This window comes from Typopeltis vanoorti, chromosome 7, assembly GCF_054136105.1.
Source record: "Typopeltis vanoorti isolate ZY-2024b chromosome 7, IOZ_Tvanoo_1.0, whole genome shotgun sequence".
NCBI classification, from domain to species: Eukaryota; Metazoa; Arthropoda; class Arachnida; order Uropygi; family Thelyphonidae; genus Typopeltis; species Typopeltis vanoorti.
In genome coordinates this window covers 73,474,587-73,501,179 of record NC_143555.1, presented here as the reverse complement: position 1 = coordinate 73,501,179, position 26,593 = coordinate 73,474,587, and the positions used below count along the sequence as shown (strand labels likewise).

The following is a 26,593-nucleotide window of genomic DNA, read 5'->3' as shown; positions in this document are numbered from 1 at the left end:
CCAATTAGTATCTCAGAAGCGATGGAGAAGATTTTAGAAAAATTTAGAAAACTGTGACTGATGAAGATTTTAGAAAAATTGGTTAGGGCTCGAACTCAGAAATGGGTTGACAGTGAATCTCACTTTGCAATGAGTAACATGGGTTTGCCTAGGGGAAGGTCATGTTTTTACAACTTGCTCATATTCTTTAACAATGTTATTGAACTAGACAAGTGGAATGGATACACCATGATACTTCTGGATTTTTCTAAGGCTTTTGACAGAACACAGCATGGTAGACTATTGCATAAATTGGAGAATATGGGTTTGGATTATAAAATATTAGCACATTTTAAGAGGATGGCTGAATGACAGATATCAAAAAATGGTATGTGGGAGATGTGAGTCTGCAAGATTGAAGGTATCCAGTGGTGTATCACAAGGATCAGTGCTTGGTCCACTGTCATTCAGCGATTTGCTGATGATGCAAAGTTAGGTAGGATAATCAGGAATGCTGCTGATATGCAGTACTTGCAGAATGATTTGAATAGGCTAAAATTGTGGGCATGGGAAAATGGATGTCAGTTCAATTGCAGTAAATGTAAAGTCATTCACTTTGGCATGATTAGATATCCAATGTCATATTATATTGGTGGGATTATGCTAGAAGAAATTGACGAGGGTAGGGATCTTGGAGTGTTAGTAGACAGCAAGTTGAAGTTCAGGGGCCATGTAGCAAAGATTGCAAATAGATAATTGCAATGGTAAGAATGATAAGACCTCACTTGAACTATTGTGGGCAGGTCTGGTCTCCTGGTTTCTGTTGTGATTCTGATATATATTGGAGAGAGAGCTGAAAGGAGAGTGTTAAAAATGATATCAGGATTGTGGAATACTGTTAATGAAGACAGATTGAGAATTTGTAGACTTCAGACATTAGCAAACAGGAGAAAGATGGGCGATATGATTAAGACTGGCAATCTTTGAAAGTGTCATACAGGATTTTAGTTGATAGAATTTTTCAAATTTATGGAGGGTGGGAAAAGGACAAGAGAGCATCCTTGGAAGCTGAGAATGAATGCTGCTAAGAAGGGGATGCGGGTTACATTTTTCTCTCATACGGTGGTGCATGATTAGAATGGAATTTTGAATGTTGTAAGTGCAAGTAGTGTGAAAGAATTCAAGAATAAGTATGATAGCTGGTGCATGTATTATGTGGCCTCCCTCGATGAGTCCCTGATTCCCTGGATGTTTCTCTTAATAATAATAACAACCTTAATATGAAGGTTCAAAACATCAGGAAATTAAAGTAATTATTCCTAACACAGTCGTAGTCTCCATAATCAATGAAAATAAAGTTTGATGAGCATTATAAACTGGAAGACAATCTAAAAACTTAATCACGAAAGATATATTTTGATTTATATAAACAAACAACTTCAATACATAAACCTAGTGAAATCATAATGCCAAATAAACGCATAGTGAACCAATAAGTTCATATAAGTCGCTCTTCTCTTTGAAGATAAAATAGACTACTGCTATCTTCCAAGCAATTTGAAATAATAAATGGGAAGGGTGGAGGGGAGGTAAAAGTAATTTTGTATGTTTTATTTAAATAATGTTTTAAAACTACACTGGCATCTAAAACCTAAGGACAGACACTATTTCTCAAGATTACAACCATAAATTCAGATGAATCAGCGTATTGCAATTTGTATAACTGCCAATTTCAAGTAGAAAGTGGGTACACATTCAAATTTTTCAATCACATGCAAAGTCATGTGGCAACACTCAACAGGATAAAGGCTGCACTAAGCAAATTGTATTTGAAGGACGCTCTTTTCATGAAGGAATAAAGTTGCAAACTTGGATGTCTTGTAATGTCTCAAAGACATCATCTAGATGACTTCGTGTGGGGAAGAATTACTGGAAAGCTTGAAGGCCACTGATATTGTCAGAGTGTTTGGAATCTCACATTGGTTGTATCCAGGATCTAGGCAGAATTTCGAACCAATAGAATGTGTTCCATATGTTTGCTAAGAGGTGGCCCTCACTCTACCACAGAGCAGGAAAACATACTTTTGGCTATAACAGCAAAACACAATCAATGCAAATCAATGCAACACAGCAGGTGATATTGAAAGTTAGCTCCATTCAAGCACAGGTACATAGACATCTTGACAAACTTCGGTAAGACATCTCCAACAAGTAGGCATATAAGCCTTTAGTCTACGTTCCTTTATCCACAGCTCATCATAGGGCATTTTTTCAGGTGCTGTATACATAAAAATTGGACAAGACAGCAATGGGCTAATGTACTCTTTACAGATGAGAGTCGTTTTAATCTTTCCTGCAATTCTAGGCATTATACTTAATGGATGCATCAAATTTCTAGTGCTGGAAAAAGGAACTACGAGTGGTGAACAAACTGCAATGAAGTTCTTCAATGTCATGCTCGATTGTTCCATGATGCTGTAGGTGAAAAATTCATTTTTATGGATGACAATGCCACACCACACTGTACACAAGCAGTGGAGATACTTCTGGAGACCAAGGATATTAACTGAATCGAATGGCCAGCACTCTCCCTGGATCTGCACCCATAGAACACACTCAGGACGCAATAGAGAGAGAGATGCATTGCTGCTTGAAATTCCCTTCCAGAAAACAAACAAGGCCTTATATTTGCTCTGAAAGGAAAGTGGACCAGTTTGCCTGAATCATTTGGTGAGAACTGCATCACAGTTCAGGACAGGCGTATTAAATACCAAAATGGCTGCATAGTTTTCAGTAAGCACTGTAGATTAATTCTTAACTATATTCTTAGAAAATTTGTAACTTTTGCCAAAAACATATTGCAATTTGTACGAAATTTATAACACATTTGGTTGGAGGCAGGGAAACATGTAGTTCATCCTTAGCTTTGGGACACCAGTTTAGATGTTGAATAGAGACATGCGTTATACATGGTATAATTTTTTTAAGTAACAACTTCGCAACATGTAAGAGAAAAACTAAACAGAATTTATTACACCTATATATTTTGCTCAGTATGTCATGAGCTTCATTCAGGGAAAAGGCAGAAGAACTGGTAACAACATCTAAATTCTGAATAAAAGAATGAGTCATACAGCATGTGTGTGTGTAATCTAACGTGTCTTCTCAGTTGCAGTTATACAGTAGGAAGGAACACTATTGTAGTTCAGTCATGGGCATTAATGTATAATGAATTAATTAAAAAAATGTAAACAATTAACAGTAATCACTTCTCAAAACTTAGAGATAGGCATACGGTCTGTCCGATTAAGATTAGGACAGAGGCATCAGGCTTCACGCGATTTAAAAACAGATGATGAAATTTGAATCTACTGTAGTGCAGCATCTTTTTAAGATTTAAAAACATTTTATATTTAAAAACTAAATAATTAAAAATAGTAACAATAAAAATATATGAATAAAACTTCAAAGAAAATAAATATTGATAGAAATTTATTTTGAAATTCAAAACTGTCTGGTTTCCCAACAAAAAATGGAATAATTTTTATGAATTGTCTTGAAAACCAAGTTCATGTGAAGATGTTTTAGTTTGTTACTCTATAAATGCATAGTGAAACATAATTAAAAAATGGAATTGAAAATAAGCAATATCTTATTTATCCATATGCTACTGTTTGTTATTACTGTTATTATTATTTGCAAATAATTGTTAAGGCAAATGAAAACCAATTCCACCATTCTCCATTTATCAACTAAAAATTCAAATAAATAAATTTTAATGCATTTTTTTTTAACATAATGGAGATTTTCTTTTTTCTATTAAAGAGAAATTAAAAGTGTAATTCTTCAGTTCTGCTCCATACATAAGCTAAGAAACTTAATATGAAAAATGAGTCTCATTACAGAACTATCCACAGATGAAGAGTTTCAAAAATAATACACAGGATAACAAAGCTTATTCATTTACAAAAAATATATATATAAATAATAAAATAAATAAATTATCCATCATCTGGAAACTACTAATTTACTTTTTTTGAACATCTTCCACATTTTACCAACAAATAATAACAAAATAGCAAGTGAATACTTTTTTTTTTTTTGCAGAATAAAGTCAAAAGCACACTTTGAAGGAAGAAAAAAAAATTGCCCACCTATTCCAGGTACTTAAATTTCTTTCTTGCTTTACCTACTAATCACATTCTAGATCAATAAACAAACTTTCACACAAACTTGATATGATGCATAATGCCAATGAGGAAAAGTCCTTGAGTGTATGCTTTCAAAAACGCTTTCAGATATAATGCACTACAGAGTACTAATTAATATCTGTATTCTGGTCAAAAGCTCTCCACAAAACTTGCTGGAAACAGTCCAGTTTTGCCAGTCCTTTGTAATGTACCTTTGTACCAACCATCTTCTCTCTTTTTATGCACATATACTATATCTCCCACTTTCAGTTCTAGTTCATATTCACTATTTGGGGGGTAAGGCACAATACAACGGAACCTACAATGAAATATTTCACAATTAATATTTATGTCTACAAATATAACACACTGAATTTAAGATTAAATAAAATATTTATAAAATTTCTCCATTCTCAGCATTTTTTATTAAATATTTTATGTAATGAAATTAAAAATGTGAATGCATCAACACTTGACAAGTTCAACCCTAAACAGTTTATATATATATATATATATACACACGTGGACAAAGTAATTAGCGCACCAAGAATGAAGCATAGGATTTAACTGAAATTTTATTGGTGTAATGATAGAGGTGAGTGATGTACATGATGGCAAAAACAGAGCTGAAGGACAATTACAAAGGGATCTGTGGTATGCAATCCGGTCATCATCAATAGCGCGCTGCACCGCCTTGTGTGACGTTACATGCTGCAATAAGGTCCAGCACAGTCGTGAACAGATGCCTGATGTTGTCCTGCGGCAGACTGGCCCATGTGTTGGACGCTGTGCTCCAAATCCCAGATATTGCGACACGATGGGAGCTGGCGTTTCAGCTACTCCCAAACATGCTCGATAGGGGACAAATCCGGGGAAGGGCAGGCCATGGAAGTGTCTGTACATGACGTAGGCAACCCGAGCATTGTGCAGACGGGCATTAACCTGCTGGTATAGTGCTCCTGGTATCCTGGCCAGGAATGGGAACGTGGGGCCGTAGGATGTCGTCCAATTACAGCTGCCCGTCAATGTGCCATGTACCACTACAAGGGGGGGGGTGATCAGCTATTGTAGGCTATGGCTCCCCAGACCATAATGCCTGCAGTGCGGGAGGCGTGGTGCTCAATAGCGAGGTTGGGATTGTGTCCTTGACCAGGGGTCCTCCACACCCAGACATGATCATCTGTCCCCAAGATGAAGCGGCACTCATCGCTGAAGATCACACGTCACCAGTCTGTGGTGTTCCATGTCGCTCTCGTCTGGCACCACTGCAAATGGAGTCGGCGATGTTGCAGTGTTAATGGGAGCACACGTAAGGGGCACTGGGATTGTAGATTCACCTCTGCGAGGCATCGGGAAATGGTTCATGGGCACACAGGAGCCCCTACATTTGCCTGTATAGTGGACCGGGAGACTGTGGGGTTCCTCCGTGCTTGTCACATGATCCGTCGATCCTCTCTAGCGTTGGTCCTCCTGATCCAACCGGTGCCGCTCTGCCGTGTGGCAGAGTGTCCACAGCTCCCAACCGGTGCCGGAACGTGTCCACAGCTCCCAACACTGTCGGACGATATGGTCAGAACGGTTCGTGTGCACGCCGACCACCCTCCAGTTTTCAGGCCGATGATCACATCTATGTCAAAGTCCGTAAGTTGCTTAAATCGATGTATCTGGCATCTACCCGGCATTATTGTCACTCTGTATTCTAGCTTGCGTTGGCCGGTGCTTTTTGCTTTAATCGGCTATCGACGGCTTTATAAGGCTGCTGGCTCGTGCTTTCAACACCACTGCAAGGTGTGTGGGCATGCGCAATCGCACCAAACTTGGATCGTTTGCATACCACCCCACACTCTAGCTATTTGCTTAGTTTCGCTGTTGTACCATGTTTTCTTCCAGGTGCGCTAATTTCTTTGTCTGTGTGTCTATATATATTATGAAAAATAAAAATCAGTCAACTAGAATACTAAAAATCCTGATCACGGCAAAAGTAAAATCTTAAAAAAATATTCAATCTTTTTTTTTTTTTATATATACTATTTTATGCCATTAAGCATCTCTTGATATTTATAACTTTCTTCCATGATTCTTTATAATATTTATAATTATTACTTATATTATTTATATATTTAACAGGCATCATTCTCTCTTCTCCATCAATTGCAATTGTTAATGCTATGTGCTGTAACATTCTTTTTATTATTATTCAGGACATCCATGGAATTAAAGACTCACTGAGGAAGGGTCATCTTATAAAACACAAAATATTTCATCCAATCCCTTAAGCCCGTTCACCACTATATCATACAATGCATTCCGTGGTCTAGTGGCCAGACTCTAGCCAATCTCTGTGCAAAAAAAGTCGCTTCTTACCCTCTTACTCATTTCCTTTTGCAACTTCCAGGAACACTGGCCCTTGCTCTTGTTCTCCTATGCCAAAAATCTCCTATAAATACTCAACAATTTAAATGTCTCATCATGTCACCTTCTATTGTCTTCCATCCACTAAAATCTGCAGTTTACATGTCCTCTGTCTACTCCCATAACATTGTACAGCTAAGATATAATTTTTGTTATCTACCTCTTTACCCTTTCCATGGTTACTTCATTACCTTCAAATCATGGTAACCATATTTGAGCATAATAATCCAGACAGAGTCTGTCAGGGCTTTATACAATGGGATCGCCACTCTTATCTCAGTCTATCAACATCCTTCTTAGTATTGCAGTAATCCTCTGTAATATGTCCCGTAAACTTTAAATTTATATCGATTATCAAAACAAGACTGCTTGCTTCTTCTAGTATAGTTCCACGAACAGAGTATGCAACCTCCTACTGGCAGATTCCAAATTTCAAGAACTTTACATTTACTTGCATTAAACTGACATCTGCATTCAGTCCAACTAATAGAAATCCTCCTGAGGGGCCATGACACTAGAACTATTACAATTAATTCTTCCAAGTTTCACTTCATCAGTAAACAACTTAATACCTCTCTGCAATCTGGAAGATCACTGACATAATTAAACAAATTAAACTGACATAATTAATTATTAAACAGCAAAGGTTCCACTAATGGCATTCCATTTGTGACCTTATTTTTTCTTGATTTGCTCCTCCACAGATATCACAGCAGTGATATCTATCCGATAGCCAATTCCCAACCCAATTCACTAACCTGATAGTTAGCCTCATGTGCTGCAACTTAAATATGAACTTACTATTTAGCAAAACTAAACTAAACAAAAGAATAAAAGAGAATTCAGATAAATTGGGCCACATCGGGAATGACATAATTTGACTTACTTAAGCAACTTTCCCGATTAAACAAAGCTGCTTGTCAAGAGTTTAAGAGGTGTATATATGTATGTATATAGGACAAAATACAAGTCAGAGAAGCTTTCCATTTAGTGCATTGTTACTAATTTCTAAACAATTGGATTTAAAGTAAAATATTTGCCATAAAAATAATTCTGTTTATGTATGTATTAAATGTGTATTAAATTAAATGTGCATGCAGGTCTTAGCAGTTAATGACACAGGAATTGATCGAGCATAGTTTTTTTTTATTATTATTATTTATTTATTTACCCCCCCCCCCCCACCAACTGACTGCAATTAAACAAAATCAGTGCAGATATATGTTTTCTGCATGAAATAGTAGTAATCCAGTCATAAATTTTCTAGCATCCTGGATGAGCTTGTTCAACAATGCTCTGTTACAATTTACTCCTCAAAATCTTCATAGTTTCTAATGTGGATAATCTAATGAGAAACCATTTCCACAATTAGCCAAACCTGGCATATCCATGATTGGATGCTTAACCATAGTGAGCAATTAAATAGTTTTGAAATTATCTTGTTGCTTATTCTTCACCAACTAATTGTTTATTGGCCATAAACTGCATTGCTTGTAAAAGATTAACTTTTGCACTGACCAACTTCCTTAGCAATTATCAAGAACCAGTAAAATTTTTCTTCATTTCTGTTAAAATTCCATGTCCTCAAAAGCCAATTCTTAAAGATTTCAGTTTCTCCACACACATTTGTGTGCATGGTACCAAACTGGTAAATATTCCATTCTAATCACTTTCAAACATTGAGACCTGGTCCTTTTTTCAAAAACTAACAGCTTTTGCTTATGGGTTTCTGACATATTTGAAAAGCATAATCCATTGATTTCAGTGATTCAAACAGTGAGTGTGTTTATAACATAGGAAACCATCCAATGTGGCACAATAAAAATAGCCTGTTTCATCACCACTGTGGAAATCTTCAGCATTAAAGTTTTGAAGCAAGATTATGTAATATTTCTAACACTCCATGTGGTAGTGATTACTGGCTGGTCTAATTGTGTCCCAAATAAATGAAGTAAATTCTTAAACAAGAAAATTCTTATTTTATTTTTGTTCTTCCAGACTTGTCCCAATAAAATGGCTGTCCCAGTTAACCAGAATCTAATATATATATATATATGCCTTTCCTTCATAAACTGATCGCACTACTTTATTATAAAAGGCAAGCAGTTTAGTGAAACATGAGTGCATCTTACACATCTTTTATTATAAAAAGTAAGCAGTTTACTGAAAAATGAGTGCATCTCACAGAATATTCTCCTCATATACCAAATTTTGCATATGATCCATTACTAATTTCTCTAAAATATTAATAACTACAGAAGAAATACAAACTGTTCTATAGTTTGGGCTTCTATTATAACCACCACAGTTATACAATGGAACTATCTCACCCTCTTTCCACTTGGACATTTTTCCAGTAGCCAGACTTTCAGTGAACAGCTAGATCAGTGGAGAAGTTGGTTCTATAGCACACTGTCTTAAAACATGGTGAAATCCCATTCGGTTTCACTGCCTTATTGACCTCCAGAGTACCCAGTATTCGAAATACATTCTCTTCATGCACTTTTAAACCTTCAATCCATTCTATGCCCTCAGGAATAAAAGCTGCTTTTTCAGGATAAAATACCCCAATAAATGATTAGACAGCTCCACTATGTCATCTGCATTGGTTGCCCAAGTCCCATTTCCATCAAACAGGATCATTTATAGAGGAATATGATTCTGAAATGTTCAGATAGATTAAGACAGTGATAAAATGGATAACTTTACCTATGGAAGTATGACTGAAGATAGAAAAGAACGTATGAATAAGGAAAAATAATTTCTTGAGTTGTAGTAATAAATAAACAAGTAATAAATTCAATAATAGCATACTGCATACAGTTGATAATAAATGAAATCATCACGATGCCACCAGCTGGTAAGAGCAATCACCATCTGGTGGCATTGTTGATGGCAATTTTGACATGGGAAAAGTAGTCAGATGAGTGCAACTTTTACTGAGCAATATAGATGCGTGGAATTATAGAAAACCACATTATGGCAAACTAAGGAAACTTACTGGTGATTTCTTCTTATAATAATTATTATTATTACGAGTATCTCCATGGAGTCAGTAGACTGATCGCAGTAGACTGATCGCAGGAGACCCAAACTATCAAAACAATATCTATTATACCTCTTCTTGAATTCATTTACAGACGAAGAACTCACAACTGAGTCAGGCAATGCATTCCACTCATTCACCACCCTCCAGGCAAAAAATCTAGTTCTCACACCCTTGTTAACCACACTTTTCCTCTTGTTCTTCCATCCCTATCACACAGCTGAAATATTTCCCCTGCATCTATCTTAAAAACCTTTTAGTAATTTAAATGTTTCTATCATATCCTATCTTCTCTGCCTATCAACCAACCTCTGCAATCCACAAGCTTTCAATCTATCAATGTAGTGAGCATTTTTTTACATCACTCACCAATTTAGTCACTCTCCTCTGAACTCTCTCCACAACTTCCTCATCTCCAAGGAATCCAGGTGACCAGACTTGAGCACAGTAATCCAAAGATGGAAGTATCAACATCATAAAGGGTAATAATAACCTCTTTATCTCTGGATATTAGTGTGTTCTTTAATAACCAAGTAATCCTATGTGCAATCTTGGACACCTTAGCAATGTGCCTTCTGAACTTCATCTACCTATCCACCAACACCCCCAAGTCTCATCAATCTCTTGGAGTACCATTCCATCAATGTAGTACACAACTGGTAATCTTTTAATCCCATTACACTTTTCCACATTGAACTGATATCCATTACTTTTTGCCCATTTTGCCAGCTTATTTAAATCATCCTGCAAACTCTCAACATCAGCTTCCATCAGCTTCATTTTTTATTGCGCTACCCAACTTTGCATCATCAACAAACAACTGAACATCTCCCTTCCAGCCATTTCCTATAACATTTAGATACAAATTAAACAATAATGGCCCAAGCACAGAGCCACACCACTGGTCACCTGCCTCATCCTAGATTCTGCTCCTCCATACACCACTTTCTGGTATTTCTCCCTGAGCCATTCTCTCATCCATATCACCAGTTTGGTATCCATCCCCATCTGCTCTAATTTGCACAACAGTATTCCATGGGGTATCCTGTCAAAAGCCTTAGCAAAAGCTAGGAGTATAACTGTGTAGCCATTTCCCTTGTCCAACTCAGATGTCATTCTATTATAAAAAGTTAATAAATTGCTAAGGCAGGATCGACCTTTAACAAAACCATGTTGTTCCCTATAGAGTACCATATTCTGATCCACCAATCCTTGAATTCTGTCTTCAACCAACTTTTCCAATAGTTTTACCACAGGGATGGTGATCAACCACATGAGAGGGAACCACTTTGCCTTCCTTCCACTCCCTAGGGGACCATAATTGTGAACACCTCTGTTGATGGTGCATGGGAAGTGGCTAAGGAGAGTTTGTGGGAGTAATGGCTGACTGAATACCTAGAGCCTGGAGAGTAAATCAAGTGGGAGTTAAATGGATGAATAACACCATTAAGCTTGAGCTGCAAAAAAAAAAAAAAAAAAAAGAAACAATTGTGGACGAAATTTAAGGATAAAGGTGACCTGCAGGCACTCAAACAGTACAAAGCACAGGCCATAAGGGTAACTAGTGTGGTAAGAAAAACTTAAACAGATTATGAAAGTAAATTAGCAATGCAAGCTAAAGTGAATCCTAAACAGTTCTTTCGATATGCTTCAAGTAAAAGAAAACATGTATACGGCAAAATTATTCTAAGGAATGCCAAAATTTCTGATTCAGAATTTCAGCTGAATCAGATGAAATAGTAGAATTACTAAGTGAACTCTTTGCAAGAGCATATCATCCAGGCCGAGATGAGTGAAGATAAACTGAATGCTGCTGGTACAAGTTATGATAAAAATAAATGAAATTTAAGGTTTGTGAATATTTTCATATAATATATTTTTTTCTAAAAATTGTCTCATAAATTTGGGGGGAGCGGTCTTTTCGTCCGAAAAATATGGCAATTAAAAAAAAAAAATAAAAGATGTACAGTTGACCCTTGAACAACACAGGCGTCAAGGGCTCTGATCTCCTGCACAGTCGAAAATCCTTTATAATTTTTGACCCACCAAAAACTAAACTACTAATAGCCAACTGTTGATCGGAAGCCTTTCTGATAGCATAAATACTCGATTAACACACTTTCTATGTTATGTGTGTTATATATCTCACAATAAAGTAAGCTAGAGAAAAGAAAACATTATTAAGAAATTAATAAGAAAGTGAAAATACATTTACAGTAAGTTTACCTCATTTGTATACAAGAAGAATTGTCTATCTGTCGGTGCTACATCAATATTGTCTTATATGATACAAAACACTCCAGATGTTATACGGATTACTAGCACTAGACATCAAAAATGAAAAGGTAATGTGAAAAAGAAATTCATATTTATTTACGGGTATAACGATTCATGCATTGTCAAAGACACAGCAGTATGTTTGCTTTATGGTAGTCTAGTGAAATGAAAAGATAATGTGAAAAAGAAATATATTTACAGGTATAACGATTCATGCAATGATAACAAAGAAGCAGCAATACGATTGTTTTATGGTAGCCTAGCCCATACACTAATGAATGAATCATTCTGTATAAAATTTTATGCTAAATGGAAGTTTTTCCACTTAGCTATGCTACTAATTACATATCTGGTTTTATCCTTTATCCAAGTAAGCAAACAACCTGAAGTACTTTCAGGACTGGGCAACTCGTGGTAAAGGAGGTATAAGTTCTTATCACTGCTTTAGTATTCCATAATGCAAAGCACATCTCCTTGTGGACATGTACAGGGTGTTCGGGATAAATTTGACATATTTATAATTAATTATATTTTTCCGTAAGTTACATGTATTAACACACACTTCTCTTCATTTAAAAGTTTGGACCCTTCTTCATTCATATACAAGATGTCAGAAAGGATGGATAGCTGGAACCCACCTGAATCATGGAAGAGAATAACTTGTATCATGATGATTCGTGCCCGCCATCAAAATAAGGATATTACGACTGCTGCCCAATGCTCCCTGAATACAGTAAAAACAATCAGGCATGAACTAGAGACTTGCAATGGTGACTACGAGGATGTAGCAAGAAGAAAGATCCCTAGCAGACGATCTGATTGCGTTCGTACAGCAGAATTCCTCGCAAATCTGCAGGAACAGGTGTTGAAGAACCCTGGCATTGGAATTCGGGCTTTGTTCGTGGAGTTGCTAACTGTAGTCAAGCCCTGGATAACAAGGGTAGCCAATGGTAGGCCGTATGTATGGCAGCAGGATTCGGCCCCTTGCCACACCTCTGGGAAAAGTCAAAAATGGTTGTCTGAAAATTTCTACGACTTCACCAGTCCAAATGTTTGGCCTCCAAACTCCCCAGACCTTAACCCCATGGATTATTTTGTATGGGGCGCAGTTGAAAAAGACACCAATCGCACTTCCAGTAATACAAAAGCCCAGTTAATGGATAAAATTAAAACAGTTTTTGCGGCCCTTCCCAGGGAGACTGTAGCATCAGCTTGTTCGAGGTTCCGAAGCAGAATTGAAGCTGTGATCGATGCTAATGGTGGTTATTTTGAGTAAATCTTGTTGATAGTATTGTAATTAACTCTGCCTGTAATGTTTTTTTGTCAATTCATTAAATTTAATAGATACAAAGAAGATTTTCTTTTTCCTTACGAAACTGTCAAATTTATCCCGAACACCCTGTATAATGTTATGCATTAAGGGAAGGGTCACTATCCAGACCAGTTTTGAAATGCCTTTAAAATGTTCTGTCCTTTGTTGAGGTCTCATCAGCCCAAGAGGTGGTGATACTAAGGTGCCAAATATATCATTAGTAGCATAGTCAAGTGAAAAACACTTCAATAAACTTATCTCTAATCCAGAGAATTTTAATAATTGGGTGTGACACCCTTTGGCAACTTGTATAGGTAAATACGACTTTTCCATTATTTCTACCTTAGTATCACCACCTCTGGGTCTGACTCCCACTGATGAGAGCTCAATAAAGGTCGAAACCGGTCTGTGTAGTGACCCTTCCCTAATGCATAGCATTATACATATCTGCAAGAAGATGTGTTTTGCATTATGGGATACTAAGGCAAGTGATGAGAACTTATACCACCTTTACCACGAGTTGCCCCAGTCCTGAAAGTACTTCAGGCGCAAACTTTATTTGCTTACACTTGGATAAAACTAAATATATAATTAATTTTATGCAGTTATGATTTAATATTGCATCTTTACGTTTGCTTCCATTTCTCCCAACTGTGAATGGTGCAAGTTTTGATAAATTTTAACTTTTTATAATAGATTTGTGTATATTTTATGTGGTTGTTGTCGAATCCGTTGAAGAGCTTCTAGATATGATCGTAAGCCTGTAGAATTGCTTTGGCGATCTGTTGAACTTTGATGGAGTAGAGCTTTTCTATACAGTTATTGTCAATTTTTTGTAGAGCAGTGGCAATTGCTGGGCAAGAATAGATATGGGTAGGTGTTAGTTTGACTCCTGGACAGTGCTTGCATATTTCATAGATTCTAGTACCATCCGGTCGAATTTTTATGCCTTTAAAATGTTCTGTCCTTAGTCTGGTGATGATTGTGGTTATGTCTCTATTTTCATAAATTTCGCTGATTTCATTCTTCTTCTTTATAGTTTGTTTTACTAATCTTATTTTTGCGACAGAGTGAATGACTGTGAATGGCAGCATGTTTTTGTCGAGTCTATTGAAGAGCTTCTAGATATGATCGTGAGCCTGTAGAAATGCTTTGGCAATCTGTTGAACTTTGATGGAGTAGAGCTTTTCTATAGAGTTATTGTTAATTTTCTGTAGAGAAGCAGCAATTGCTGGACAGGAATAGATATGTACAGGTGTTAGTTCAATTCCTGGACAGTTCTTGTATATTTCATAGTTTCTAGTATCGTCCGGCAGAATTTTCATGCTTTTAAAATGTTCTGTTTTTAGCCTAGTGATGATTGTGGTTATTTCTCTATTTTCATTCTTCTTCTTGACAAGTTGTTTTACCAATCTTATTTTTGCGACAGAGTTAGCATCAGTTAGTGATAATAGGTGTAATTTTTGAGGTAAGTATCTTGCTTCTTTGGCTAATGTGTCTGCTCTCTGATTGCCTTCAATATTTACTTGGGCTGGCATCAATTGCAGTGTACAGTTCTTATTTTTCAAATTTAAAGTTGTTAGTTGTTCATGAATTTCCTGTGGGAGTTTTGTTTTTCCATTTTTTAATGCCTCAAGTGCAGATTTTGAGTCACTGTAGATAGTTATTCCATCTGTAATGTTAAGTAAACATTACAGATGGAATAACCAATAGTAAACATTCCATCTGTAATGTTTACTATTGGATAAAAGAGATAGAACTTGAGATCTGCTTGTATGGCTGTTAATTCAAAAGTGAAGTTGAAGCTATTTTGCCAGCTGTGGATTTGATTTGTATTTCCTTGCCTCCAGTAGAGTTAGAAAAACCCCTGATCCTCCTTGGTTGAGTACTTCATCAGATGAGACATCAGTATAGGCAATGACATGGTTTAGATTATTTAAGAAATGTATAGTGTCCAGTCCTTTTCTTTTATTTTTATGCTGTGAATCCTTTTTTGAACAAGGTTCTAAGAGATTTAAGTTAATCACTGTGTTTTTTTAGTAGTACACTGCAGTGGTCTCCAAACGTTTTTGATCGCATACCCCCCAAGACAGAAAAAATAAATAGCGCATACTCCCAATTGATTGAGCAAAAATCTATTGTAATAAGTATTATAAAGAGGAAATATGCCTTGTATCATCATATAATAATTAAAAAAGCTAGATATTTTTACACATTATTTTTATTATTAACAGCTTACAAACATATTTATTACAATATTTAATGTGAACAATGGCCTTGCATTTCTTTCATAATTTCTTGAAATTCTGGTTTGATGGCTTCTGATACTGCAATACGAAGATCTGGTTCCAAGTTTAATTTATTTTGATATTTGGTTTTAATACCTGTCATTGCAGAAAATGATCCCTCACATAAATAAGTAGAACCAAAAGGTAGGAGGGCATCATTTGCTGTGTTTACTAAATTGCTATACTCAGACTTCAGTCCCATCCACCAATTGTGAAGAGGTTTCTGTTGAAATTCGTTTTTCAAAGTTGTATTGTATCTAATGTCAATTAATTGCTCTTGAAAAATAATCAGAAGGTGGTCAATTTTTATATTTTCTGCAAATGGGTATAAAATCCATTGAAATTCTTCGCCAGGAAGATCTGTGAATAAGTTACAAAAATATATCTCTAAACTTTTTAAATGTGCAGATATTAGACTTTTTGTTTGTTTTACATTTACATTATTTTCTGTAACAAAATCAGATAAAGATGGAAACATTTCTAAACATCCCTTTTCAAATTTCTCTCTCCACAGCACCATTTTCTTTCGAAATGCAGTTATTTTCTCATTCATTGTTAAAATGTTACCTTTTCCTTGAAGAGACAAATTGAGCATGTTTACTTTTTCAAAAATATCAGCTAGGTGGCATCGTATTAATAACCACTTATCATTGTTGGGCTTGTCAACACTAAGATGCTCTACAAACAATGGTAATGATAAGAAGTAAGAGATTTACTCCCTAGTTTTAAAAAACATGACAGCTTTGCCACGAACAATTATGTGTGCAAAATCGCCCAATGTGCACTACTCGCAAATTTAAGTTTACAGGATCTTTATAACATCTTTGTCTATATAAGATATATGTTTAATTGATGAAAGAAAGTAATATTCTTTATCTTTAATTAATTACTTAATTTTTTTCCTATCAATATAAAACTTTTTTTGATGTACCCCCACGTATCGGCTCGCGTACCCCAGGGGGTACACGTACCACACTTCGGAGACCACTGGTATAGTGGAAAAGAATGGCTCTTTGCTTATTTCAATGGACAGGTGCTCTAAGTCGATGTGTTTTCTAATTTCATGAACATATTATAAAGTAGACGATCTCTTTATTCTAGATTTCCTGTCCAAGCATCAAAAGTCCTGAGTGAGATGTGGTCCTGTTGTTGGCTCCTGATTCTTTTAGTGAATTCAACACTGTGGAGAGTTTTGTTCTTTCTTTTATGGTAGTAAATGACAAAATAGATTAGTATCTATATATATTTTATGCATTCTTGACTTTTTCTCACTTTTTCTTTGTTTTTTTCGATATTTCAAGGCTACGCAGTTCATTTCCGAGTTTTTTCAAATTGTTGCAAATCTCCAAAAATGTAAAAATTTTTTGAAATGTCAAAATTTCCAAAAAGTGGACCTATGCAATTCAACCTGTGTTGTTCAAAGGTCAACTGTATACAAATGCTGCTATGTTGATAAGATTTTGTTTGTCAAATTGATATTCTGTTAAAAGAAAATAGCAACAGCACTTGCAGTTTTGTTATTAACAGATGACTAGTGATGCCATTAAGCCTAACCTCACCTCATTTTAAAGTCATGGAAAATTTTCCATTTAGCAGCAATATGAAGAATTGACAAGATGTACTTACCTTCCTAACTGATACAATTAAAATATATATCAACATTATTTTATGCCATGTACTGGAACTAATCATCAAAGTGAAAAAGAAACTTTAATTGCACTAGTGATAAACACGTCCTGTCTGCTATTTCTACATTAATGGATACGAGCAAGCCAAGAACACTTAACAAATGAACTCCCACAAGGGTCAGTTCTGGCCTCTCTTCTTTTCAATTTGTATATTTCTGACCATCCAAGGATTCCTGATTTTGTGTTGATTTTGGCGCCCTCTATCTGAAAAAAAAAAAAAAAAAAGCTATCATATATTACTAGAGTCCTAGAAAAGTGCTAGTTTTTTCTTAATATGACTGTCTCCCAGATCTTCGGCAAGTTAAGATTAAGTTAAGCCATATTTGTTGAGATTTGGAGTGTGTTTTAGGGCTTCTGTCGCCTCTAAGAACAATCTCTCTGATTTATATGGGTTTCTGTGTAGTACTTTTGTTTTTCCAGTTGATCCTGTGTGCAGGGGTATCCAGAGCATGGTCTGCTAGGCCCGACTTCCCATAATGATCCGGGAGACAGTCATATTAAGAAAAAACTAGCACTTTTCTAGGACTAGTAATATATGATAGCTTTTTTTTTTTTTTTTTTCAGATAGAGGGTGCCAAAATCAGGACTCTAGTCTTTGTGTTGCTGCTACAATTTTGTTTAAGTACACCATGTTGTTTTAGTCTCGCGTATTGTGACAAACAGTGTTTTTGTGCTCTGAAGATGCTGGTTATAACACCAGCGAAATATCAGCATCAAGTTAATAAATTAATTATTTAATTAGTTTCTGTGTTCTATTATACCGTTAAAATAATAAACAACATGTTCGACGAACACATAAGTCTGTCCACACGTTTAAGGATTCTTCACGGAGACGATATCGTACGCAAGACACCACAATATGGTAAGTGGAAGTTGAAATTGGCGCGGCAACTAAACAGGTTAGCCTTCTTAAAGAGGTGCCAAGACACCAAATTAATACCGAACTGTTTTAAAATCAAAAACAAGTTCCACTCGGCTAAAGCCCAATGCATCTATAAACGAGCGAGTGTAGCGCTTTTACGTGAACAAATTAACACCACTCGTCTTGAATTAGCAAAAGCAAATGCAGCCATCAGCGCATTACGAGAATCACTGCATAATATTCTAAATATGGAACTTTGGCAGATCTTAGATAACATCACCGATGCAACGGCAAAAAAAGAATTTGACAGAGTCAAAAACCGGCACCAAAATAAGTTTGAAAATCTCCTACAATGGAACACCATACAACGACTGCAATTACAACAAGACCTCGTCGTCGTGAATCTATCGTCACTCACCTTAAGCAAAGAAGCCACGACTGCTTTAAGTAGAGGGCACAACTTTGCCATAACTCCCAAGCAAGTTCCAAAAGCCGAAATAATGGCGTCCATCGAACAAGGAATATACGACCTGCCTCCAACAATAGCTAACAACATACGTTTAGATGTGGCCGACATCCTAATCAAGTCCAAGCCTCCCAAAAACGATATCCCACATAAGGAATTCATTGCTATAAAAGAGCTACACAACAACAGCCAAATTACCATAACAAAAGCAGACAAAGGAAATGCAACCATGGTGATGGACACAACTGAATATGAAAACAAAATGCACACACTATTACAAGATCAGTCAACATACAAAATTATAGATCGCAATCCCACTAGCACACAAAAGAATAAGGCACGAAAATTATTGAAAAAAGTCACTTCCTGGCCCAAAGACACAGTTAACAAACTCAAACCCTTCCATGTTAAAACACCAAGGATCTATGGAGCACCAAAAATTCACAAACAAGGCACACCCCCTATGCCCAATTGTGGACAGTATAAATAGTCCCACATACAAACTGGCTAGACATTTAGCGAAGCTACTAGCCACTCTCACAAACAATTCTCCCTCCTTTGTCAAAAATTCAGCACACCTAAAAAGCATCTTACAACACCTTACCCTAAAAAGCTCAGACTTAATAGTAAGCTTTGACATCACTTCACTATTCACAAATGTACCACTAATAGAAACCCTCAATCTACTGAAGTCACACTTCCCCCCTGATATATTTGAACTATTCAAATTCACAATACATATAGGATATTTCACATGGAAAGGGAAAATATACAAACAAATTGATGGGACAGCCATGGGCTCCCCCCCCCCCTAGCCAACTTTTACATAGAACACCTGGAAAAACAAGCAATCAATACAGCCACTCTCAAACCAACACTTTGGCTACACTATGTTGCTGATGTGCTTGCTATTTGGCCACATGGCTCTGAGACATTGAAAACATTCTTAGCACATTTAAATAGCCAACATCCAAAAATCCACTTTACTATGGAACTAGAAGCCAACAACTGTCTGCCCTTCCTGGATACACTCATCACACGTCTCCCAGATGGTTCCTTATCATTTTCAGTTTTTAGAAAACCCACACATACAGGCAGATACGTACACAAACAATCACACCATCATCCTTCTCAACAATATGGCATATTAAAAACACTAACCCATAGAGCGAGAGCAATCTGCTCCAATGACAAGGCTCTTACTGCTGAATTGACTCACTTACGCCACACCTTCTTGGCCAACGGCTACAATCCACATAAAATAAACAAAATACTAAACACTCCTAAGAAACCCCTCCCACCATCCACCACAGAGAACTACAACAAAACAGTCACCATCCCTTACATTAAAGGCATCCGAAAAGATCTCAAGAATTCTCAATAAACATAAACTACGCACTACATTCAGACCATGTAGCAAATTAGCCACCTTCATCCGCTCACCCAAGGACAGCATTCCTCCTTTATCACAGCCAGGAGTCTACCAAGTACCCTGCTCATGCAATCAAGCCTACTACGGTCAAACAGGAAGAACTGTGAACATCCGCATCAGCGAACACAAAAGATACGTCCGGAATTATCATTATGGGAAGTCGGGCCTGGCAGACCATGCTCTGGATACTCCTGCACACAGGATCAACTGGAAAAACACAAAAGTACTACACAGAAACCCGTATAAATCAGAGAGATTGTTCTTAGAGGCGACAGAAGCCCTAAAACACACTCCAAATCTCAACAAATATGGCTGTATTAACTTGCTGAAGATCTGGGAGACAGTCATATTAAGAAAAAACTAGCACTTTTCTAGGACTCTAGTAATATATGATAGCTTTTTTTTTTTTTTCCCCAGATAGAGGGCGCCAAAATCAGGACTCTAGTCTTTGTGTTGCTGCTACAATTTTGTTTAAGTACACCATGTTGTTTTAGTCTGGCGTATTGTGACAAACAGTGTTTTTGTGCTCTGAAGATGCTGGTTATAACACCAGCGAAATATCAGCATCAAGTTAATAAATTAATTATTTACTTAGTTTCTGTGTTCTATTATACCGTTAAAATAATAAACAACATGTTCGACGAACACATAAGTCTGTCCACACGTTTAAAAATAAAATATAAAATAGCAGACTTTTATATCTATTTATTTATTTATTTTTTTTTTTACGTTTTGCATCACAAACCTAGTTGCACACTGTGGCCTCTTTCGCCACACCCTCGTTACAGCATTGATGTAAATCTACAGTAATATGCATCTTTATATTGTGTCTAAGTAATAGTGCTATTTCATGCATAACAGATAACTCAAAAGACTTCTCAGAAGTCAGATTATGGAAGAACTAAAACTCCTTATTTGTTGTGTGTATTTATTGTCTCAGTTTAACTGTGTAGTTTCAAAGACTGAGATGTAGATGCCTAAGAGGACCACAGATACCTTGTAGAGATAAGATAGCATGAAATGCCCAAGGAAAGTGCTTACTGTTGAAGTACATGTTACATGTATAGCATCAATTATCAGAAAGAGAGAGGAAAAAAAAAAAACATATATATATATATCAAGAGACACCTCCAGGGGAGTCAGGGATTCATTGAGAGAGGCCACATACTACACTACCAGCTATCACACTTATTCTTGAATTCATTCATAGTGCTTGCACATGCAACATCCAATGGCTATCCATTCCAATCATTCACCATTCTATGAGAGAAAAATCTGCCCTCTAGTCCTTTCCCCAGGAAAATGAAAAATTCCATCAACTGAAATCTTGTATGATCCTTTAAGAAGTTTGTAAGTCTCAGTCTTGTTTGCTAGTGTCTGAAGTCTACAAATTCTGAATGTCTTCATGATCAGCATTCCACAATCCTGATATCATTTTTAACATTCTCCTTTGCACACTCTCTCTCTCTCTCTTTCTTTCTCTCACTCTCCACTGCATCAGAATCACAATAGAAACCAGGAGACCAGACCTACACATAACAGTCCAAGTGAGGTCTTATCAAGGCATTGAAAAGAAAATGACATTCTTATCGATACATGTGAAAGTTCATTTCAGCATGACAATTATCTTTTGAATTATATTTAAAATCTTTGCTACATGGTGCATGAACGTCGACTGCCTATTTACTAACACTCCAAGATCCCTGGCCTATCAGTTTCTTCTAGCATAATCCCACCAATATAATACCACATTGGATATCTAATCATGCAAAAGTGAATGAATTTACATTTACTCACATTGGACTGACATCCATTTTCCCATTCTCACAATTTCAGCCTATTCAAATCATTCTGCAAGTACTGCACATCAGCAGCATTCCTGATTATCCTACCTATCTTTGCATCATTAGCAAATAGCTGTATGTTACCTGTCAAATCCTTCCCAATATGATTAACATATAGACTGAATAACAGTGGACCAAGAACTGATCCTTGTGGTACACAAATAGTTACCTTAAATCTTGAAGACTCATATCCCCGTACATACACCACTTTTTGATATCTGTTGGTTAGCCATCCTCTTATCCATGGTAATATTTCATAATCCATATCCATAATTCTCCAATTTATGCACCACTTTTCAATGCTGTATTCTATCAAAGAGAATGTACAAGGGAACTGACAATGCTTTTGATTAGGCTCTTTAGTTTAAGTCTCAGCTCTGGTAGAGTTCCAAGGAGTGGAAAAAGGATAAAATAACTCCCTTGCATAAGAGCGGTTCTAAGACTGCAGTAGCAAATTATAGACCAATCAGTATCTCAGATGTGGTGGTAAAAGTACTAGAAAAAATTAGTCAAAAAGAGAATTCTAGAAATGGGTACATAAAAATAGGATACTGTATCAGGATCATCATGGCTTTGTGAAGGGTTGGTCATTCCTTAGTAATTTATTAACTTTTTATAATACAGAAACAGCTGTTTGATAAAGGAAATTACTACACGATGATTTTGCAAAGGTAAATGATAGAATACCACATGGAACACAGTTATGCAAATTAGAACAAATGGGGTTGGATATGACAGTGGGTAAGTAGATAAGAGGTTGGCTCCTGGACAGATATCAAAAAAGTGGTATATGTAGGGGCAGAATCAAGGCAAAAACAGGTGACTAGTGGTGTGCCATAAGGTTCAGTGATGGGAAGATTGCTGTTTAATTTGTACGAGGGTGGGCTGAAAAGTTCTCGGCTTCGACCATAGATGGCAACATTATCAGGAAGATTTTTTTTTTTCTAAGTAGGTACATTTGTCATAAGCATCCATGTGAAATTGCAAGTCATTCTATGAAGTAGTTTGTTTTATACAGCTGCCTGAAGCAAAAGTGTTGCCTGTATTACTTGAAATGGATAAAATTGAGTATCGTGTGGTTATAAAATTCTTTGTAAATGAAGGTTTAATGGTAAAAGAAATTCATTCAAAATTCATAAAAGTTTATGGGCACTCTTCTCCTTTGTTTGCGACAATTAAGAAATGGACTGCCAAGTTTAAACATGGCCGTACCAGCCTTGAAGATGATCCACATGAAGGACGCCCAAAAAAGTGTAACAACACCAGAAATCATTGATCAAGTGCACGATATGGTATTGGATGACTGACGAGTCAAAGTGTGTGAAATTGCTGAGACTATATGCATTTCAAAAGAATGTGTAGGATATATTTTGCATGAAGAATTGCATATGAAAAAGCTTTGCGCAAGACGGGTGCTGTGCTTGCTCACAGCAGATCAAAAATGCACTAGAATGAAAATCTCTGAACAGTGCTTGGAGCATTTTGACAAGAATAAAACTGATTTTGTGCATCGAATTAATTATCTTGAAAAGGGTAAAACAATTACCGGAGAACATTATTCCGACTTTTAACCAGACTAGATGAAAAAATTGGTGAGAAAAGACTTGATTTGTAGAAGAAAAAAAATCATCTTTCATCAGGACAATGCACCTACCTACAAAGGCGTTTTGGCAATGGGAAAATTAAGGGATCTGCACTATGAATTGTTGGAACATCCACCCTATTCCCCCCAGATTTGGCTCCCTCTGACTTCTATCTCTTCCCATAACTAAAACTCTTTCTCGTTGGTCAGCGTTTTTCTTTGAATCAAGAGGTGATTGTAGCTATAGAGGGGCATTTTGCAGATCTTACTGAGAACCACTACAGGGACAGGATAATAGTGCTGGAGCATCACTGGAATAAATGCATTAGTCTTAAGGGAGATTATGTTGAAAAATAAAAATAATTTTGAAATTACGAATCCGTTTTTTTTCATTGTTAGGCCGAGAACTTTTCAGACCACCCTCGTACATAAATGATATAGGAAATAACCTGAAAGGAAATATTCTGTGCTAATGATGCGAAATTAGGTAGAGTAATAGTTAATCAAGGCAATATGGAGAGCTTGCAAGACGATTTAAATAGGCTGTCAGTATAAGCAAAAAGTTAACGGATGACAGCTGAATGTTGAGAAATCTAAAGTTATGCATTTTGGGATAAACAGAGTACAAGCCATGTATCACATTGATGGCACTGTACTACTCCAGGAAATAGTTGAAGCTAGAGATTTAGGGGTGGTAGACTGAGAGTTAAAGTTTAGAGGCCATACTTCTAAGTTAGCACATAAGATTACTTGGTTGGTGAAGAACACGTTAAATAGAGATAAGGAAGTTGTAATTTCTCTTTATACAGCCTTGATACGCCCATATCTGGATTACTGTGTTCAAGTCTGGTTCCCCCTAAGTTTCTTCAGGATGTGGAAGGAGTGGACAGGATTCAGAGGTGAGTGGCCTGTGAATGTGCTCTGTGAGGATAAATTGAAGGTGTGTGTGTGTGTGGGGAGGTGTTGATAGCAGAAAAAGAGGGGTATATGATATAGACATTTAAATTGCTTAAAGGGTTTTATAGGACAGATGCAGAGTAAATGTTTCGGCACTTGGCTAGAGGGACCAGAACACGGAGGTCATCCCTGGAAGTTGAATAACGGTGTGGTTAGTTGGGAGGATTGAAGACTAGATTTTTTGCTTGGAGAGTTGTGAATGAGTGGAATGGGTTGCCAGAGTCAGTTTTGAGTGCTTTGTTTGTTAATGAGTTCAAGGATAGAATATGCGGATAGATTGGGTCTCCAGTGATGAATCTTCGGACTCCATGGATGTGCCCATATAACAACAATAATAATATAGCTGCATATACTGTAAGGAACTATATGTTTTGTGCTGCTTAACAGCACTTCTGAGATGCAGCTATGAATTCAAGTTAATCTGGTTATTCTAACGATTGTGTAGGAATATCACATCTCTTAATAGTGATAACTGATGACTAGGACTTCTTATCTGTGTTTTGCCAACTCTATCACATGCTTCACATCCACCTGTTGATATAAAAATATGTGAGGGCCACTAGGGAAGTTAAACTCAGCTCTTTACTTTATGCAGATGATATTATACATCTAAATAAATCTATTTTAATTCTCCAAAATACTTAATTAAACTGAATAACTGCTGCAACAAATATGAAATAAAAACTAGCAATACTCAGATTAAAACTATGAAAATAAGCAGGAATATAGAAAACATCAACTGTGTTCTAAAAGATGAACTAATAGAAAGAGTAAAATATTTCATTTATTTAGGCAGAATTTTTAAAAGATGGTAAAATAAATTTCCAAATAAACCAATAAGCAAAGTTGGTATGGTAAGCATCAAGTGAATATCTTTATATGAAATAAGAAAAATGCATTAAAACACTATACAGGACAGTGTTAAACCATTTTTAACTTATGGATCTGAGAATTTCATTAGAAATATATCAGCAGATCAAAGGCAATGAATAAGTAGAATCAATGGTAAAATCATATTAAAGCATGATTTCTGCTCACACATTCCTGATGTTAATAACGTCAAAGTCCTCTTAGGAAATAGAAAATAAATATCAAGAAGGTGGTAAGATATTCTGGAGGTTGTTGAAGAAGCTTAGAAATGGATGAAAGCGTGCTGCAAAAGAAGTTCATCAACATCATCATCAAATTCCTGACATGTACCCTCAAGAGATGTACAGGATATGATAGTACTATATGAAAAATTTACATCATTACTAACTTCCTATCTACAATTTTCCTCCAAATCAGTCTGTTACTTGTCAAGACTCTAACATTATCAGATCTTATATTTCTATCGTCTAAGGCACTTTGTACCGTATCAGTTCACCTATATCTTGGTCTTCCTCTGGGTCGTTTTCCGGCCAACCTGGCAGAGAACACTTGTTTTCCTTGTTTTTACAAAAGGAGTTAGAGATGATAAAGGTGACATGAAAACAGGAGAAAAAGATATCCTTGAAGTATGGAGTAATTACTTCAAAAAATTGCTAAATGAAACAAGCAGTGATAGCACACTGGTAAAAAACACTCAACAGGAATACAGTCAGGAATACATATCCATACTTGAAGTAGAAAAAGCCATCAAAGGCTTGAAATATGGAAAGGCAGCAGGAGTAGATGATATTCGACCCAAAATGCTGAAGTATGGTGGTATAAAAGTCTTACAGTGGCTGCACTGGTTCAGAAAGCCTGGACATAGGGACGAATTCCCAATGATTGGAGTAGACCTCTCATAGTACCCATATATAAAAAGGGAAATAAAACTGAATGTGAGAATTACAGAGGTATTTCCCTACTGAGTGTTCCTGGCAAGATCTATGCAAGTATACTTGAGAAACGGTTGAGAAGAATTGTGGAAGAAAAGTTTGGTGAAGAACAAACTGGATTCAGGCCAAATAGAGGCTGTAAGGATCAGATCTTCACTTTACGACAAATAGTTGAGAAAGCATGGGAATATAACAAAGATCTGTATTTAAGTTTGATCTGGAAAAGGCCTATGATAAGGTGCCAAGAGAGAAGATATTCAATATGCTACAGTTATATGGTGTGAATGGGGCATTATATCAAGCAATACTTAGTCTGTATGAGTTGTAAGTCAGGAGTTAGAATTGAAGGAAGTACAGAAAGATGGCTTAATGTTAAGAATTGGAGATGTTATTGTCAGCTCTTTGCTTTATGCGGACGATGTTATACTTCTAAATAAATCTGCTACAAGTTTGCAA

The 26,593-nt window shown here is 36.3% G+C and overlaps 1 protein-coding gene across 1 annotated transcript in view; it reads right to left on the bottom strand.

The window, feature by feature from the left end:
• Positions 1–3,990: 3,990 nt before the first annotated feature.
• Positions 3,991–26,593, bottom strand: part of POSH (SH3 domain containing ring finger posh) — a 552,023-nt gene continuing 529,420 nt past the window's right edge. Inside the window, exon 15 of the mRNA XM_090395956.1 lies at positions 3,991–4,488. Coding sequence (XP_090252082.1) covers positions 4,320–4,488 — 169 coding nt within the window. The 3' untranslated portion in view covers positions 3,991–4,319. The remainder of the gene's footprint in view (positions 4,489–26,593) is intronic.